Below are 21,698 nucleotides of genomic sequence, written 5' to 3' on the forward strand. Positions count from 1 at the left end.
AACCTCTAGGCAAACATATGGTTTCTATCCCCCCCCCCTAAGATAAGTTTGGTACTTTTGATTCTATTATATAGCTTACCAGTCTCACGTCACTGACCAGATGCTAGCAGCCAGTTTGTGCGTGCCCTTTATTCGAAACACTACGGAAGAGATATTCTGAGAGGTGAATGATCCGAGGTGTCGTATAAAGTTAGTATTTTTTAGCTAATTTTTTTTTATTTTGTGCCTTTTTATTCTATTTTTGTTATATTTTCAATTTATATCTATTTATATGTATTAAAAACAAACATTATTTTTATAGTCAACAAAATTAGAGAAATGCACGTTTTCATATAAAAAATAAAAATAAAAAGAACTTTGAAACAAAAATGACTTAAGGCAAAATATCTTTTCATTCCTAATTTATTATTGAATAATTCCATTTTTTGATAATCAACATTTAAATTATTTTTTTTTGTAATTTAGAATATCAATTACTTTAAAGTATGATAGTATAGTTAGTGATAGCAAGTATATTTTGCTTTAAGGGGCAAGGACCCTTTGAAGAGTTAAAAAAATCGATTTTTTTTTAATTGCATTTTTATCAAAAAATTTGAAAAATTATGGAAGTTATAACATTTATGTGTGCAAAATTTCAAATCAATTGCTCATATCATTTTTTCCGTAAAAATATTCATAAAGATATACTTTTTTTAACTTTCCAAAAAGTCCTGCCTCCTTAGGTCACTTTTTATTTTTTATATGAAAACATATATTTCTCTAATCTTGTTGGCTATAATTAGTTATAACATTTATATACATTTTTTTTTATTTAACAAGCGTACATAAATACTTTCTAGAAAAATGTTAAAGTACATGTAAAAGTCACTTAATAATTTTTACATACTTCCTGGTAAACATTAAATATAACATAGCTGTAATGTTATATAACATATACATGTATTTTATATATATATATATATATATATATATATGTGTGTGTGTGTGTGTGTGTGTGTGTGTGTGTGTGTGTGTGTGTGTGTGTGTGTGTGTGTGTGTGTGTGTGTATATAGCGTTATATAGCTGGGTTGTAAAAATGACAAAAATTAATAATTAATACGAACAAGACACGGCGTAAAATAAAGAAAAACTTAAAAAGAAAAGTGTGTATTAAGTATTACTATAAAATAATTTTAATAAATTTATTTAGTGTGCTAGTGTTTGTAATAAATGTGTTATATTACAAAAACTGCTATTAACATATATAGTAATTCTTATTGATATTATGGTACTCGAACAGCATGTATATCCAAAATCGGGACATAAAACGATTTTAAAAACCAGCATGATGACATGATTTAAAGACATTTCTAAGTCATTTTTAAGATGTTTATTATTCTGATTGTGAACATGGTGCTGAATAACTCAGTAAGTTGTATACACCAGTAGCCTGTAGAAATTAACCCACATAACACAACTGATCCATTTAAATCCAAAAAGAATTCCATTTCTTAAGTTTATTTCGAATTTGCATAATCTGTTCGAAATGAATTAAAAAAGAATTCCTTTTTAATACTTAGAAAGAGAAGGCAAATACATTAAATAATTTTTAACAACTTTAAACTAAAAATAATATAAAAACTAACAACAGCATATGGTAAGATACATCTAATAATAGTTATTGCATAACATTTCATTATATAGTAGCATCCCTGTAAAAAATTACTATCCCGTAATGTCATTATGGGGTTCTTCTATTCATGACGCATCATGGCCGGTACGTACTGCATGTTGCCGCGTATACCGAGAAAATCATACATAGCGAAAAGTAGTGAGACAGTTGTTTTCAAGTGTATCCGATGTCTGTTTCGCGAACTTTCTGTGCTCGTCCGCGTGTGAGAAATCCTTCTTCGCGAATTCGAACTCATATCGTTTATATTCGAATGGCTTTTCCTTTTAGAGGAAATAACGTTCTCTAACGTGGCAACCGTGATTATTGTGAGAGATTCGCAAATATTAAGTTCAAATTCGCGAAGGAGGATTTCTCACACACGGACGAGCACAGAAAGTTCGCGAAATGGTCACCGGATACCCTTGAAAACAACTGTCTCACTACTCTCGCTATGTGCGGTTTTCTCGTTACACGCGGCAATCCGCGATACGTAATTTTGTTTTTATATACGAAATGTATCGTACGATAGTTACCATACAAAATATACTCTTTGTTACAACATATGTTTGTCACAAAATATATTTTATTTAATTTATACTTCTTCAAAGATTGGGCACGAAACAGCTAATTTTGACTACTTTGTTCTCTCCCGAAAGGGAACATGAATTAAGAAAAAGATTCAAGAGAAAGAAAATGATAAAAGTAAAGGTAGGATGAGGGATAGAGACTTTTGACTTTTCTGGGTGTGGAATACTTTATCTAAGCGGGAGATAGAAGAGAGTATTTTATCAGTTTTTTCAGTGAAGGAGGGTCTTAATATATGATTTTGAAGCATTAATATTACATATTCCGATTTCAAGACTGTGTTTCCGACAAATATGCGGCGCGCAATTTGAATAAGTTGGAGATTGTTGTAGATTGAAAATTAAAAATTATTATTCGGTACAAGAATCTGTAACTGATATAAGCCTTCTAATCTTATGTTTACCTTTTTGCGTTGCATTGAATGCGTTGCATCGTGCAATGTGGGCATTTGCATCCTAATCAAATATTGTTTTCTGTTAACTGTCTTCTAATAACTTAAGATTACTTAAAAATTTGTCAAAAAATTAAAATATTTTTTTAAATACTCTGAATTTCACACCCAGAATGCTCTATACCATAGCATTCATAAGAAAGTCTCCGTCTATGAATAATATAAAATTGGAAAACCTATGTCAGTCACGGCGATTTTTAGTGCCAAATAATAATTTTTAATTTTTTACAATCTCCAATTTATTCAAACTGCCCGCCGCATGTTCGTCGGACTTGAAATGCAATCATAAATCGGAATATAAAATATTAATGCTTTAAACAATGCTCGCAATAACATGAACAGTCAGGCCGATTTCTGAAGCAATACTTACTATCTCCCCACTACCGTTCAAGGCTTGATGGGACCGAGTCGCCACAGCGCGTGGCGCGGTATCAATCGCATGTGGAGCACTATAATTAACCAGCTGTAGCAAAGAGAAACCTAAAACTGCTATCCAGACTTTTTTTGTTCTTCTTTTTAATTAATGGTACGTGTCTTTAGAATCACTGAGTAATCTATCAAAACAGTAGAGAATAGCAAGGTGGCACAGTGGTCGTCCCGGCAGGCAAATTGTAATGCAAATCCATGATATAGGGAAGACCAGAGGAAGAAATCTTTTTATATAGCAAAAATAAAAAATACTAAAAGATTTGTAATCGATTACGGATCTCGGATTACTACAGAGACTATACCGATAAAAGCTTACGTAACACTTTCGGAACACTAGCAACTTAAATGTATATTTCGGTCAATTATGTGATTCTTAACCTTCCTATACCCGCGTCAAATAGATGAGTAACACATATACTCGTGCACGGTCTGTGGGACCAAAAGTGGTAAGGCCATGTTTATAGATATATGATGAATTAATAAAATTACTTATGTATAATATTATAGCTGTGTATGTGTTAAAACAATTAATCAAAGTTTTATAGAATCAATTTACTTTTATTTCTGACTAACAGTCTTTTTTTACAGCTGTTACGTCCTGCGTAGTAACATTTTTTTTTCTTGAGCGGGTACACCGTTATTCGACAGAAAGATACGCATAAGCTCTCCTACCAAACGCTAAAGCCAGGAAATCGATAAACACGAGTACGCGGCCCTTTCGGCTCCCAGAAACTCAGCGCTCACACCACAATAAATTGCTCTAAAATTGTCATTCTCTGCAGTTTGCTAATAAGTCACCTACGTTCTTTACCGAGAAGTCTATTGTCAAAAAGAAATTATGAGATTGTTTAAGTAGACGGCGCTTTTTGACGCCTGACACGTGTTCGATCGACGAAGCATTAGAGACAAAGAGCGTTATTAAATTGAAACTCGTAGAAGAGCGCGTAGACGTTACAACAAATAAAATTGGTGCACACGTTCCCAAGAATCATCGGCCAAAACCAGTAGAAATAAACAGCATTCCTAAGCAGGAGGATCATCGCACAGTCCGTGGCATCTTGTATGCTCGAATCTGTGACGCTCGGATTTATTCTTTCGTTTCATCCCATCCACCCGAGTCCGTCAGTTCGTCGGTACTTATTTTCTTCCTTCACTGAGTTCATCAATTCGTTGAGACTCAGCTATATCCATTCAACTCCGTTAATCCGTTATTCAGTCAGTCACCCAGTGCCGGTTAAGTTCGCATTTTTACTTTTCCGCGAGTGTCACGGGGCTAAATATCTACTGCGAGCGTACCTCCACACGATGGGCAATTAGAAACCCGCGTTGGCCACTACCATAATTGTAAAAGTTTAGTAATCCAAGATTCGTTTGAGAGTCTCCCGCTACGTGAAAATAGTAAGTCATCATTCTTTCTTTCTTCTTCCCCCCCCCCCCCTTTTTTTTATTAACTAAAAATCAATTACTAAAGAATAATCACAGAAGTTAATATCCCGTCTTTTTCCGACATATCGAATTAATTGTAATCTGATCAAATCGCCCTCGGAAATGTCTCATAATTATACATACGCTTACTTATATATATTTTTGTAACAATTGTTTAATAATCTATAAATTATAATTATTTGAGTAATGTTGTAATAATCGAATACTATTATTTAGATTATATGCTTAGATTATGAACTGTCAAATTTGTAATGTTCGCAATTAATTATCTCTTTTATTTACAACTTAATGAGAAAAATTAACGTTAAACCAATACATCTCTAGTAATAAATAAATGCGGCAAATCAAATTGTCAAATGTAAAATCTTCTTTTCTCTTTTAGGAGCCTCCTCCTAGTAAAAGATCACGCGAGGTCCGATCCCGAGTTAAAGAGATTCGATTCTCTGACTCAAATAAGGACCGACGATCACACGACTCTTGGAAGGGCGTCAAAGCGTATTGTGGCACGGTGATCCAATTTCCAGAGTCATAAAAGTGCGTTCGCCCTCGTGTCGTACGTCCGACAAGTACGATCACGAGTTTAAAGATTCTGTTGCGTCCTTTCCCGCCTTCCCTAAATTCCAGATGGCCTTTCCTTAACCATCTTTTCTTAAAGGCTGGACGTAACACAGCCTTTGGCAAAAGTTAGAAAATTTTACGTACTATAAAAACTTGAACAAAACTCTATTTCTTACTGAACAAAATTAAAACAAAAAACACATAATGTGAGTTGTCGATCTGACAGATCAATGCGCGGGTATAGGAAGGTTAAATAAAAATTAATTAAGATTTTCTGAATAATTTACAAACGTTTTTAACGGCACTTCAAAAGTCTTAAAAAAAAAAAAAATACAAACAATTTAAAATCGTAATTTAAAATCTTCATCCGGACCTTTGCTCCGGTTAACTTCATTAGAGAAACAGAACGGACCCTATTTCATACATAAAGATGTTTGACTAATACGTTCTAAATGCATTTGTATACTAAGGTGTTTCTCAAAGTTCCCCTGCATTTAATTCCCTCGTCACTCATCATATCAATCAACTAATTAAATTCTAAAAATAGTCGAATTTTCACAAAAAAATTCAATTCAAATAAAAGTTTTTCGAGTTTTTGATATGTATATCGATAGATACAGTTCATTATAGATTCTTTATTCGATTACTTTGTATGTACGGCTTTAATTTTATTTTTAAGAGTTAAAATACATGAAAATCTTTTTTTACATAATAAGTTAAAAATCATTAACTTTTTAATTTTATTATTTAACTTTTGACTTTTTAGTTACTATCCAACCCTGACAATATTTTATTATAATTTTTAAGATTATTGAAAATTTTTTAAAGAAGATTAAATTATACATACATTAACAAGATTTTCATATTTCATACTTGTTTATTAGCATGAATTATACGTTTTATATGTAAGCAAGAATATCTAGTAATTATTGATACAGCACTCGTGAGTAGATAGAATGGATTAAACTGAACAGAAAGCTTCTGTATTATTTTGAGATTTTTGCCACAGTTACAAGAGAAATTAATTTATAAATTAAGATTTACAAATCAACGTGCGTCCATATAATTTTGCGATAAGAGACTATCTAATATTTATAGTTTTTAGACGTGTAGCATATATGAATATATAAAGATCTACGAATAAGTGTAATTTTCTGACAAGAAACAGGGAAACTTCGTGCTTACAAAGGGAGGATCCGACAGTGATTTCGCCGATTTTAATAAAATTTTATGGGTGTGTAGTATTCACTCACATCTTTATTGTAGTAAAGCCGTTCGTTGTACAACTTAGGCATTCTCGAGAAAATGACGATTAAATATTTTCAGCATCTTATAGTACCGTTACAGAAGAACGATTCTCTAGCAAGCGACGTGGCGTAAGGCATTAAAACGTTGATTGGTACGCTTTGGATCCCAGGTTTTTTTTAAATTATATATAACAATTAAAAAATATAAGATAAAAGAAATCGCATTTGCAAGGATTAAACGTGGGATTCCAAACGTACCAGTCAACGTCCTAATGCCTTATGCCACGTTGCTTGCTCGAGAATCGTTCTTCTGTAACGGTACTGTAAGATGCTGAAAATATTGAATCGTCATTTTCTCAAAAATGCCTAAGTTGTGCAACGAACGGCTTTACTACAATAAAGGTATAAATAAATACTACATATCCTTAAAATTTTATTAAAATCGGCGAGAATATTGTCGGGTCCTCCGCTTGTTAGCCGTCCTACAGGGAAGATTGTTGAAGAACATTGTATTTTATGTCTAATCTGTCATTATTCGTAAAACCATTACTTATTAAAACCAATTAAGGTTGATTCTATTAATTAGTAAAACCAGTTGGTCTAACTAGTTTGTTAAATCAAGGTCGGTTCTACTAGCTAGGCCAAGAGAATCTTCCTTCAAGAGAAAGTTTTTTTTTTCGTAATCGAGATGTTCACGCTTGGCCTGCAGCACATTTTTACATATCTGTGTCCAAGTAGGACAGTCATTTGAGATTCCGTGTTCCACGAAGTGCAAACTTAATATTAATCGTCGTCTTTACGTCCTTATATATTATACACTCTTGGGATTACTGAAGTTTTATTATACTTGAGGGATTCCGCCAAGAAACTTGATCAGAATTGAGCTTTAAGACTGATTCTGGATGGATGCTTGTATTAGAATGTCGATGAGTAGCCTACGAAAACTCAACAAATTTTTATTTTGTTAAATTTAAATTTAAACTTATATTTTTTTTGTTTCCTTTTTTTGTTATAATTCAAATTTGATTAAAATATAACAATTAATTAATATAGAGGGAGAAAAAATTATTTAAAAAATTAAGAGATATTTATTTTATATTATTTAAAGCTGTTTTTTGATAATATTATTTCTGGTCTCGTTTTGTACACTAATATAATACTAATCTTTTGATGTTGTTAATTATTCTTATATATCATAGTATTTATAATAGTTTATTAGTTTCGTTCATTTATGTTCATTTATGTTTATATTATGTATTAATATTTATCATCATTTATTTTTATGATTATTGATTATATATGTTAATTTAATTTTTATTTTTTATTCTCGTTTATTCTTGTTACTATGGTAGATAATAATCCTAATATAAATAATCATAAGAGCTAGGCCAAAAGAATTTTCCTTCAATAATTCTCTTCCTAAAACCAGACGTAATAATAATTCTTCCAAAAAATGTTGTACTAAATCTAATAAGACTGATCCTTCAAAGTATTGTAAAGGTAATAGTGGTTTTTTTCAAGATAATGTTAACTTTGACGTTCCGTTCTTACTAATTTAGAAAGAAGTGATAGGCATGGTAATAGAGCTAATACAATTTCTCAAATTTTATCTCTATTGTTAGTCTATGAAAGTAGTTCGTCTGCTAGTGGTAATGATCGAACTGCTACTCGGAGTGATATTGACAATAGTCAAACTTTTAACAGAGTGGAATCTATACTTAACCAACAAGCTTAATAAATATAACTCAAGAAATATTGTGCCTTTTTTGGTTCACATTAAATCGATTGATAAAAAAAATATCGATAATTTACACTATAAATTTAGGAAAAAAATTGTTCAAATTGTGTGATAATAGAAGTATTAGAAGTATTATGTGAATTAAACAAGGGCTCTTAGGTGTCAATTTTAAAATCCATACTGATGCTAACAACTCTGTCGAAAGATCAAATTTCTTGCCTCTGGGAAGATGAATTCCTTATTAATTATAAGGTTATCAGGTATTATTAAAGGCGTTGGTTTAAAACATTCAATTAAAGATATTTTTGAGGCTATTCGAACTTCTAACATGAATATTGAAATTAAATCTATTAAAAGACTTAAGTTTATAAATAAATAAAAAAACGATAAGACCGTCAAAGATTCTATTTTTTGGGTAAGATTTAGGGTCTTTCCTTTTGTAAATAGTGTCAGGAGATGTTTTCGATGGGGGATCATTCTCCTCTTTTCTATAAAAGAGAGCCGACCTACCCTCATCGGTAGGAATTCCGAGATCTTAACTGAGGAAATTGTCCCCATAGGCTGTCTCCCATTTTAAAAACCCGGTTCGAAGGGATCCCTTAACGTGTACGTGTCAACTATCAGCCGGCAATCATTTTAATGCTATTTGTCCAGTTTAAAAAAAAATTCTCAATATTCCTCCAGGTTTTATATTATATGATCTATGTTTGCTTTGCGTGTCACCTGGCGCGTAGCGCGACCGCGCCTCTTGATGATACACATAGTTAGATAACAAAGTTAGATAATAATAAAATGATATTTGAGGAGCACTCGAGAGAAAATCCAAACACACCCTATCAGATCAATTAAACGTGCATCAGTTGTTATTAACAAGAGATTTGAAAAAGATCAATTAATTAATTACAGGACGTAATTTATGTTCTGTAATTCAATAAACTATTATGTATGTACATACATATAATTAACATCTGTTGATACTCGTTAATTGAGTTTTTTGAAATATATTGTGTTTATTGTTGTTGCTATATTTGAGTCAGATATTGTTATTGTTTTTAAATTGCTATTTGTTCTAAAATGGTTGAAGAGAACTTCTACAGAGAATTCTCCTTTTGACTCCTATATAGAGTTTAACGGAAGCAGAAACAAATTGATAAGACAATTTGTTTATCACAGTACTTTTTAAGAGAATAAAGTTTACTTTGACTTTTGGAATGACCCAGCAGTTGATATCATTTGCGATATTTCTGATTGTTTTGACTATATCACTTGATCCGTGGTATATTTAGGCAAGACGAATCACAATTTTATAGATATTAGATGCTAATCCGAGATTTTTCGACGTGGACAATTATTCAATTGAAGGGAAGAAGTATGTTTACGGAAAGAAATAATTTCCTTTACTCACAGAAATTAGTGTCACATCAACAATCATTGTTTTATAAGCAAGAGTAAAAAATTTTTCTTTTTTAAGGATTTGACAAACAGACATAATTTTTTTAAATAAATTTTTTTACATTTTTACCAAGAAAAATATATTCAAAATTCTTTTTATTTTAGAACACAAATTTACAATAAAAAGAATTCTAAAAATATATTTAATTTTGATCGCAATAGAATTTCTTTAACACATTAGGTATTATAATTATAATATAAAGTATGTGAAAAATAGCTCTTTTTGCATTTGTTTTGCAAACGACTCACTTGACACACATTTAACTTACGAAATGAAATTTGATTCCCACCATCTATTTGATAACACAAATAAATCGTGGGAATTAGATTTGAATTTGTCTGCAAGAACGGAGGTTCCTCAAATGTTAAACAAGGACAAAATGATACATCATGCGCATCATGCGTGAAACGGAACGTAGCCTTAATTTCATCATAATAAATAAAACGAAACATTGCAGGTACCTGCTTTTTCGTTTTACAAGAAAGCAAATGTTACAGTTTTTTAGATGCAGAATAACTCAATATGAAATCCAATTTGAAGAGCAAGCTTAACACGCGTTATGTGAAATAGAAAACGTGATGTTATCAATTACATTGTTATACATACGTTTAAGCACGTATGTTTCTATACATTTTTTTGTTCATTACTATTCTGTATATTTGTTATTACTATACTATATATATATATATATATATATATATATATATATATATATATATATAATTGTTATGTTGCTCAAAATAAATGCAATAAATTGAAATACGTTATTTATATGATTTTATGATTATATATAGACAATAAAATCGGTGGATCTTATACAGCGTCACAAAACTTAATACATAAAGATTTCAGTTTTTTTATAATAGCTATATACTAGAGCATATTTAAAAATTATTTTTAATTCTATATACATATAATATTTCTTAATATTTTTATATGTAATATTTATTTTAAAAGGGAAAAAAATAATTATAAGATATATTTTTTAAATTAATCATTAAACAGTTCAAGAGAAATCCCTCTGGATGTCTAAAATTGTTACTATGGCAACGTCAGCTGAATAGCGATTACGTAGTACGGCAATACAGGTCGTCAATATTACGTCATGGGGCAAAGAGATCATGATATGCTTTTCAATCACCCTACCCTATTAAATCGAGAGTAATTAATCCATCAGTTCACTGGGGTAATTTTTACCCTAGCGCAGTGAGAAAACAAAGCTCATCAGTTATAGTAGTTTTTTCATTGACTGAGAATTGTTTGTTTGTTTTTTGTTTTTGTTTTTTTTTAGTAAGTAAACCTATATGGTATAAATAAATAAATAAATAAATAAATATATATATACATATATATATATATATATATATATGTATATATGTATGTATGTATTTACACACACATATATAATACTGTCCAATATTAATAAATTGTATGTACAACAAGCAATAATATGTGATTCATAATAGTGACTTTTTTAAGGTTTAAAATATATCCTATATAATTATTTACATAAACCGAAAAAACTAGATAATTGTTCTAAGTACAACTAATTGTGGAGATAAAACTTTTCATACATAAAAAATGGAAAACTAGATCCCGTATAGGCAGATTCTAATTTTTTTTAGAAATATTCATATTATTATGTTTAGAATTTCAATAGAGAGAATTTTTTATAATTTTAATATAAATTTATAATTTTTTAGAAAATTTCTCTGATTTTTTATTTTATAATTTTTAATAATTTATAAAATCTCAAAAAGTATATTTAAAATTTTTAGAAATTTTTAGAAATTTGAACTATAAAAAATTATTACAAGAGTATTATTGTATGAAAATTTTTTTCACTAGAATTTTCTTGAATAGTTTAGAATTCTTTACATGTAAACTCTAAAATATTTCAAGATTTATCATTTTGTAATTAAAAAAAAAAATTATAAAATCTGTAAAAGCATGTTTATATGAAAAGGAGAAATATTTTCTTTTTAGAAATCTTCATAAATTAAAAATTGAAAAATTTTTTAATATTAAAAATAAAAAATTCTAAAAAATATAATGAGATCTGAAATAGAAGAAAGAAAACATGTTCTCTCGTTATATCACCAAGGTGGCTAGCTATAGGCTGTTTTGCGCATGACAGCGAGATACCGATGGATATTGATGCACCGTGTCATAAGGTTTGTTCGCGTCGCATACTCCAACTTACTCCAACATGCTCCAATGCATATGCGGCAAATATATTGGAGCATATTGGAATATATTGGAGCATGCAATGCGAACAAACTTATAATTGGCGCTAGCATCGATGAACCATTTTGTAGATGCTGATTACAAGCATTACATTTCATGTTAGCCATGAAAACATGATGGAAAGAGAAAAGGTGAAGGGGTGAAAGCATCTTTTTTGTGAGTCACGCCAATGGCGTCGATCGAGCGCTTTTCATCTCGTTGTCCATACTTTTCAACTCTTCTTGTCAAGTTTTATTTTGCAAGTAATCTTGCTTTCTGGAAATTTCAATCTTTGTATTCTGTTTGGATCGTAAATTAAAACGATGTTAATTTTCTGAGGTTTCAAGGTACTTAATATATTTTGATATGTGAGTGGGACGCAAACAGAATCATATTACAAACAGAGCGGCGAAGTGAATCAACGCGTTGGAATAGGTAAAACAATCTCGAACCCTAGCTCTATACGAGGAGTGAAGAGTCCGCAACTCAGACTAAACATTTCGCAGATAAGAGCGTTGGAACTTTTGCTGTTTATTTTATCGATTTTTATTACGTTATATTAATTAACAATTGCGTCATTGACGTCATCGGTGTTCGGTAAAGCGTCATCAAAGACGACAGTCGTTATTTTGCATAAACCGACTTCGTCCAGCGACGATGGTGTAAAGTGATCTCTATAATGAACACGAAAAACAGCGGTATAAATTTAATCCAATCTCGCATTTGTATCGTTTTTTTGTCGCCTTGCGATGTCAGAGGACGCCGAACGAGACGCGTGTCGAGAAACGAACGAAACGGAGGCAGCAAGTTGCTGCGAGCTTTTCAAGCTTGCGACTCATGGTCGCAGACATCTGAAGACGGTGTTGTCATGGACCGTCGCGAGAAAACTGCCGGTTTTGCCGATCAGCGGTTACATTTGTCGGAGATGTCGCCGCGAAATGCAAAAGGTACTAAATGTCTCGAGATAGGAGTCGCATGTCCTAACGTTGCATTGATGTTCGTGAGACAATTTCATGCTATAATATGAAACTCCGCTTACTCCGCCGTAAGACGAAGAGAAGTTCAAGATCGTGTGATTTGATGTCTTCTAGCTAGCATGACCATCTAGGAATAAAATGGCCTATACATAATCATATCATGTATAATTATATGAAATATGTATATACGTGTAAGTGTAAATATACTATATAAGTGTAAATATTGTTATATACAATTATATGTAAGTATATGTAATTATGTAATATATGTCAAATACTTATATGTTTTCTTTCTCTTGTATAATTTCTGTCTATAGAAAAAATCATCAAAAAAATAAATTTTGCACATTGTTTTCTTTACAAAAAGTGGAATTACGATTACGTTATGCAATATTCTATTTAGAATTATATATTACAATTTTACATGTTATTGTATATGATTACACATAGGTAACATATTCTTATTTTTTCAAACTTTTTATAAAAAAAAACAATTATCACGCAAATTATTTTCTATTTCTTTATTATACATACATATATATATATATTGTTATATATATATATATATATATATATATATTGTTATATATATATATATATAACAAACATTATACAAAAGAAAGAAAAATATATATATGAGAACATATTTTGTATATAATTTATGTATGGCTTATTTTCCGGACAGATATTACGCTTTCACGGAAAGCAGTTATGTTTAGTTACTGCTCATCTTACTTGTAAACTTCTGTAAATTTGTACAGTTTATTTTTTCTGTTTTTTTTTCAACATAAAAAAAATGAAAAAATGAACCGTATAAAAAAAATTCTAATCAAACAGAACGGGTACACTGTTCAACAAAAAATGATTTTTTTTCGAGCACAAGGATTTCTCTTTGTTTGGACATTAAGTACGATCCCGTTTTTACCAAAACTGCTTTAGCGTTTTATTACATGATTTAGAAAGTTATGGTTAAAATTGTAAAAAAGAAATGTTTTAGTTATTTATTAAATATTTGTTATTAACTACGATGTGTGACCTCCGATATGTGAACGTTTTTTAGAACTCTTCGTGTAATTATTTTCAAAATTTCTATATAAATAAATATATATATATATAGAATTTTTAAAAATTTTTATATAATTTTATAACTTTTTAAAAAATTTCTTATTTTTTATACGAATTGAAACATTTTAAAAATAATGAAAAAATTCTTATCTGAATTCATAAATGATGTTCTTGTGGATTTTTTTGCTGAACAGTATAATACTCTTTAATAAAATTCGCAAATACTTTAAATCAAAAGAAATAAAGCGCCGATAAATATTTCTTTCATCAAAGAAATTGTAATAAAAAGAAATCCCGTTGTAAAACGAGAACTTGAAAATTGCGTAATTGTTTAATTATTCTTGCTTTTTCTTATGTTTTGTTATTCATAATAGACTTGTTTATCGCTTCTGGATAATCATTATTTATTGAAATGTATGTATTAAATATGTACGTGTAAATTAAATATATAAATATATATATTAAATGTATATATTATATTTGTACGTTTGTTATAATGAAATATATGCGTCTGAGGAATTTTATAAACATATCAGATATATGTGAGAATGGATCTTGCAGAATTTCATCTGTTTCATCATTCTTAGAACTGCTTATCTCGAAGGAGTTCCGACAATCGTAAGCATTCTGTGTTTATTCAGCACCATTTGACACACATATCAAATGTACGTCCCTCACTAGGATAATATTAGTTTTAAAAAAAATTCATACCTTTGAATAAGCTTACTTCTATTTATGCCATCTGCTTGCATCTCCTTTGTAGACTCAACGCATTTATACATTTAATCTCATACAAGATTGTTGCATGAATTACGCCTATGCATTTTCGATTTGATTCGTCATGTCATAAATATCTCAAAGGCTCGTAGGAATTAAATTTCGCTAGTGGTTTCCGGTTGATTCTAAAGAATGTTTTATATTACGTTGAATTGCGTGCGAAAAGTGCTCGCTTATCTCAGGATCTATCGCGATGTCGACATAAATTATAACGCTCATGAAAGCTTTCAATGGACATATTCTGATTTAATTAAAAATTTGTCGAAGATCTATTCTTTAATACTTTTTAAAAGACGCGATGGAAAAGTAGAATAAAATTATGAGATTAATTACAAGCCGTATATTAATGGCTAGAAAAAAATCAACCTTTTTTGTTTAGCGTGCCATTATGAAGGTTTAAAATCTTTGGTATATCACTCTGTTACAGACTTAAGAAAAGAAAGATTAAAACAATTATATTTAAATAGAAGACTCTTGCGATTTAACAGAATTAGAAATGAGTAAAAAGGCAATGAGAGTTACGCGCGGTTAGTAATGCAAAAAAACAGATAAGAGCTTAGAAATGAACTCATCTACTCAGCATATGAATCATCTCGAATTACTGCAAATCTACATGTCTCATGCGTCGCAAAAAATGCGAAATAATTTAGAGAAAATATTTACAAATAAGAGTTTAAAAAAAAAAGGAGAAAGCATTTATTAATGAGATTTGCAATGCAGAAATTTTCATATAATAAAGATTAATAAAATTCTACTGGAAAGTCATAAATATAAATGACTTTGTTTCTATGTGTATAATTCTCATAAAAAAAAATCTTGTTTTATTAGAGAGCTTATTTTATGTAAACAAATCTTTGAAAAAGTTTGACAAAAAAAGATATAAATATTAATAAACAAAATGAAAAAAGAAAATAAAGAAGTTTCATGAAGAAAGAGAATTAAAGGGTTAGAGTAAAAAATGAAACTTTTGCAGCGTATAATGGTTTCGTGACAAACATTCATATACCTAATAAAATAATAGATTTTTGGGTTAAATTCCAAAACGTTCTTTCCAAGAAAAATTTTACTTGAAATATGTAGAATACATAACGTATAATATATTATATCGAATTAAACTTTCCTCGTAGAGGATATTTTAAAATGTGTAGCCTTGAAAAGGACGTCAGGTATAAATTCTATACCCTCCCCCTCTCTCTCTCTCTCTCTTTCTCTCTCTCTCTCTCTCTGCATTTGAAATCCTATCTCAGAGCACACGATAAATAACGACCCCCACCCCCTCTCTCTCTCTCTCTCTCTCTCTCTCTCTCTCAATAGCTCTCTCTCTAGCTCTCAACAGGTTTCTTCAAGTTTTCTTTCACGATTTTCCGAAAGATGTCAGCATCCCCACAAGCGAATTGGGGAAACAGTAGAAACTGTTCAGGCATAAGGTGGAGGAGGGGGGGGTGAATACTCTATCACATTTAGATTATTACTGCGTTAGAGCTTGAATGTGCAAGACGCATAGCAAACTAATAAGTATTTAGTGAAGTTGCCATATTAATTTACATGAGACTCATTGGTCCAGCGATTTTGTTGTGCTTGTGCCATAAGGTTTGTTCACGTCGCAAGCTCCAAGGGGCTCCATTTGCATCACTTTTATCACCAATCACAACATTAGTCTAACGTATCGAAGTGCGTTGAAGTGAGTAGGAGTATGTTGAAGCATGCGACGATTTCGACGCGAACAACCTATACTATGCATTTTATATTTTATGTCTCATGAGCTTAGACAAATCGAAAGAAGAGCGAATGAAGAAAGGAGAGTCGAAGAAGGTTATAATAAATGAAAGATTAACCCCAGCGTATTGCGGTCTCTCGTGGAAATTCTTCACTGACTTCTCATTCACTGATTGCACAATTTAAAGGCGTATTTGCTTTTTTCTCGACGATTCAGTTCTTTAAAAGTTCGTGTGTTAGTTCTATTACATATTATGACCGAGAGTAAGGATTGTTACGATTGTTCTTTGATTTCTGAACCTGAACAGGGACAGGAATTTGGATATCAAAAGTCAACAAAAAATTGTTTTGGCTGTGCCGGCAAAAATGGTGGGATACAAGGAGCAAAATACATTTATCTTCACCAACTACTCTCAACTCAAGAGGAGCCTTCACGGAAATAGAGGTCGTCGCATGCTGCTAGTCAAGGTGCGAACTTCCCGCGGTTAATTAATTATCAACTTTTCTTGATCTGTTTAAAAATTTCCAATACAATGTGTATAGAATTTTTAGTTTTCCTTGACGAAAAATTTTGTTAGAATTCTTCATATAATTTTTTAAAATTTCTATGCAAATTTCAGAGCTTTTGTATAATTTTATAACTTTTTAGAAAATTTATCAAATTATTTATACAAATTGAAATAATTTTTAGAATAATTGAGAAAGTCTACATCTTTTCTAAAAATCGGTATTTTTTATATTATTTGTAAAGGATATTTTTTATATCTTTTAAATATTTCTTTTAATCTATTCCATTTTTTTTACTAGCTCTGCCTTTAGTAACTGTAAAAAAACGATTTTTTTCTAAAATTAATTTACCATTATTTATGCTCTTTCACAGATCATACAACTTTTATCTGAAAATATTTTTTATTCATTATCCAAGTAACAATTTGATGCTGTATAAATGTCCTGTATGAACGACGTCCCCGTTCTTTATGTATGGTCATTTGACGTACCAAACATAATTTGAGGATATTCTGGAGACTTCTTTTCTACATATGATCAAAGTACTGCATATTATCCAAAGACATCATTGTCCATTAGATGTCATTAGGTTAGGACGTATACACAGGGCTGTGTTCAGAAACATCAGAGATATCAATTAATCCTTGTTGTTTACCAAATGTTAAGTAAGGATAAAATGATATCTAGGTAGTGTTTCTTCATGCAGCTCAAAGCAATAATGCCTTATATCCATTCAAATTTAATTGCAGTCCAGATTTTCTAACCTAACCTAACCTATCTTACATAGAAATCATCTTGTATGATATGTATGTACATAACGTAAAACCCAAAGATGTTTATCAGATAACACATGTACAATATACATTATAAAGATGCCTTTACATTTTTTTAGACATGTGTATTGTCATTGCATTACAAAAGTTTTATAATAATTACACTAATATATTGTAACATATATATCTCCCAGAAATATCAAATTTTTTAAATTAATTTATAGGAACTAAAGGAAAATTTACTATTAAAATATGTATTATTTATTTTTACCTTAGATCTTAATTTTAAGGACTTGATTTTAAGAAATCTTGTTTCAAAATATACTTTTGTTGAAATAAGCGTGAAAAATTTCATAATGCTGCGTCTTTTACTCCACTGATCATTTATTGATGATGTCACATACTGCCATGTATGAGATGTCTTTTGAACGTTTTTTAGATGTCAGTTCACAACGAAAAAAAAGCACAATATTTTTTGAATTATTATCAAAACATCCATAGATCAAATATGTAAAAATTAAAGTTATGCAATATCATGAAATTAAAATTTTAAAAATTTTATTTAAACTAGTTAATAAAGATATATTGATTGGACATATTGATGATCGTTGGACGTCTCTACAATTTTTATATAAGTGTTATTACAGGGCAAAGTGTGTTATAAAGTCTTTGGGACGTATTTTAAACATCCAATTTTTCAGTGACACAAAATACTTTATGACACATTGTGGATGTCCCGAAACATCAAATTGTTGTTTGGGTATCCTAATAAAAATAAAAAAAGTCACAGATTATAATATCTATTAATAAATTAGAGAACTTACTGATAATTTAATACAGAACATCTATTACATGTGAATTTTGAAATATAAAATTTGTAAGAAATTTGATAAGTATTCTATTTTTAATTTTTCTCATTTTAATTTCTGAAAAAACTTGTAAAATTTGAAGAAATTTAAAATATTTTTTAAACAGAAATTTTCATACATTTAAAATATAAAAATTCAAAGTTTTTTAGTGCACAGTTTGTTATACTGGAAAAGTTATATAAAATTACACAAGAAATATTGAGCAATAATCTAGCTCTGACTGAATAAGGTTTATCTCTAATTCGTTGTCTTAAAAATATTATGAAATACGAAAATTTTTTTTGCTAGGATCTCGGTTAGCACATTTAACACTGTATGCTTTGACGAAATTTATTATTCTTGGTTTCATGCATGTGTTATAATATAACGTGAGTCACATGTGCGCATTTGAACGCATTTTGAAAAAATATGCATTTGACGTAATTTTTTGAAATACACATGTTTGACATGTGGTAACACTTAACACATATATAGAAACCAAAGGTTTTACTCTTTCAATTTCAGTAAGGAATGAACTTAGGTAACAAAAATATATTTTATCTAAATTGAAATTTGATATAACTCGAATATGTATGGAGTTCCTCTGAATAAATTTTAATAAGAAATATGTATATATAGATATAGGTGTACATATAGATGTATGTATAGATATGTATATAGATGTATATATAGAAATGTATATAGATGTATATATAGAAGATATGTATATAGATGTATATATAGATGTGTACATGTATATACAGGGTGTTCATTAATGGTTGTCCCTACTTTTTACCATAGGAGCATGATTTACCGACGAATATGTATTTCTAACATATTATTATATTAGAAATAACAAATGCGTGCTCCTATGGTAAAACATGGGGACAACCATTAATGAACACCCTGTATATAAAAATATAGGGGTGCATTCGGAGAGACCACTATTAGTGCCTCCCCAAACACACCTTATGTACATACACTACCGCTTAAAAGTTTTTAAAAAGTTTTGAAGAAGTTTATGTGAACTAAACACATTACAACATTCTTTTTTTCCGTAAACGATCTTCTGATATCATTGTGCAAAATCATCACATTAAATTTTTTAAAACATTTTAAAACTTAGCTTACTTTAAAATGTCTTGTTAATTTTTGTCCAATAATGATATATAAAGGCACCCAGCGAAAATAATTCTGTTCCTCGGAAAATTTTTCAAACTGAAAAGTCACCATCTTTTTACATACTCGCAGTTCATGATTAATGTAACAACTAGAGCTTATTGGTCGTTACGTTAATCAAGAACTGTAAGTATGTAGAAAGATAGCAACTTCTCAGTTTGGGAAATTTTCAGAGGGACAGAATCATTTTCGCTGGGTGTACAACGCTTCAAAATAAGGAAAAACAACATTTAAAAAATACCATTGCAATTTTCAATTTTATCGAATTAGGAAACAGAGTATCGTAGAATCAAAACTAAAAGATAGATTTAAATCTCTTTCTGCAATAATGGAACGATATTCGCAGAACTGGTAATAAATTTTGAAGCGCAACCAAAATTGTTAGATCATAATCTATAATATTAATTGGAATCCTTGTCCCAAGTGAAATACAAATATTAAAAAGGGATATTTTAATTCCGCGAAATCGTATTAATAATACGACCAAACTTACACTAGTCGTTCGGTGTTGACGTCTTTAAAACCATGTGCGATTTGCTAGTGAAAACTTTTCTCATAATTTTTCAAAATTTGAGAATTTCTGTATAATTTTATAACTTTGAGAAAGTTTTATCAAATTATACAAAACTTTTTATATGACCACTTTTCAGAAATACTCAGAAAGTCTACAATTTTTTCTGAGAATTTTTCATATACGTTAATTATGAAACATCCTAAAATTTTTAAGATTTTTGTTCTATAATTTCTGATGAAATATAAACCCTAAAAAAGTTAAAAATATTTTTTAGAAATTATGGAATGAGAAATTTCAGAATATTTCAAAATTCACATATATGAAAATTTCTAAGAAGATATAAACTTTCTGAATATTTCTGAGTATTTCTGAAAAATGTTCCAATTAGTATAAAAATTATGAGAAAAATTTTCATGAGGATTTAGTTGAAGAAATTCAAAGGCTATTAAAGAAGAAAAAAAATGAAGCATGAATATAATAAGACTTTATAATCTGTTTGTTATAATTGTCAAAACGTTTATGAGAGTTAATTTTTCCATGAATGTCGCTATGTTTTCACTGCAACTGCCTTAACTCGTGAGTCGCAGTAACAAAAGCAAAAAGTAACAACAAAATCTATAGCGTCGTCTGATCACAAACATGCTTTGAAAGCTTATTGTCTCGTATATCGGAACAGTATTCGTACTATTCGTAGTTCTACCAGTATTTACAATCAAATTAGAACGTACCCATTATTATACTATTATTGAACATCTAAACGTCGCTTTAGTTTTAGTTGAGGAAAGAAGTTACAGGAATATTTTGCAATATCACAAGATGATGATTGTTCCAGCTAAAAGAGGCTCTGCGGAAATTAGGATTATCAAAACGGGCGAGGCGTGTGGGATTGAGGCAACTAGCGGTCAGACCATGCGTGGTTCTTAAGCGATGGCCGGCTTCCAGTTACAAGTAAGTATCCGCTCAATGATTCTCTAATTCAAATGCGATATCACTACATGGACTACAGCTCGTATTTACAAATTATTAGCGTATATACGCTAATTTATAAACCCACAAATTTGTATAAAGTGAGAATGAGGTAATCATTTTTGCTGCGAGATATGTGCTAATTACAAGATATACGATTGTTTTTAACATAAGATTCAAATCGTAACAACGTTATAATTACATCAAAGATACATATGAAAACGCACGTTATATCGATTGCAATTATATTATATGAATTAATACTTATTAATATAATGTACAAGTACATTATACCTGAAATATCTTTACGTTTTTCAGACTAACAATGCAAGGTGAATCAATCCTTTGGCATTCGTGTCATTTTTTTATTCTTTAGCGACAGAATTCTCAAAAGAAACAACGAGTTATTGTGTTAAATTAAACTCTTCTTTTTGTTAGTATTAAATGCCATGCTTTAAATGTTCAAACTATACATTTTTTCCTCACACAAAACTCACTAAGTGTTTAAAATGTAATTTTGATAAGTAGTAGATGAAAAAGGAACATTACGCTGTATATGTATACATTTTTTTTTTATTTTTTAAAATTAATA

General features: G+C 29.9%; 1 protein-coding gene across 7 annotated transcripts in view; it reads left to right on the top strand.

The window, feature by feature from the left end:
* LOC105207916 overlaps positions 1–21,698 on the top strand; it is a 36,671-nt gene that overhangs the window by 1,571 nt on the left and 13,402 nt on the right. The window contains exons 1-4 of one of the 7 annotated variants that reach the window (XM_039446661.1): positions 15,978–16,284; positions 16,372–16,546; positions 16,628–16,787; positions 20,973–21,088. In XM_039446661.1, coding sequence (XP_039302595.1) covers positions 16,686–16,787; positions 20,973–21,088 — 218 coding nt within the window. In that variant the 5' untranslated portion in view covers positions 15,978–16,284; positions 16,372–16,546; positions 16,628–16,685. Of the gene's footprint in view, positions 1–92; positions 190–11,540; positions 12,732–15,977; positions 16,285–16,371; positions 16,547–16,627; positions 16,788–20,972; positions 21,089–21,698 lie in introns of those variants that run through there. The other 6 variants (XM_039446664.1, XM_039446663.1, XM_039446662.1 and 3 more) reach the window with 6 other exon arrangements.

Source organism: Solenopsis invicta, chromosome 3 (assembly GCF_016802725.1).
Source record: "Solenopsis invicta isolate M01_SB chromosome 3, UNIL_Sinv_3.0, whole genome shotgun sequence".
NCBI lineage: Eukaryota > Metazoa > Arthropoda > Insecta > Hymenoptera > Formicidae > Solenopsis > Solenopsis invicta.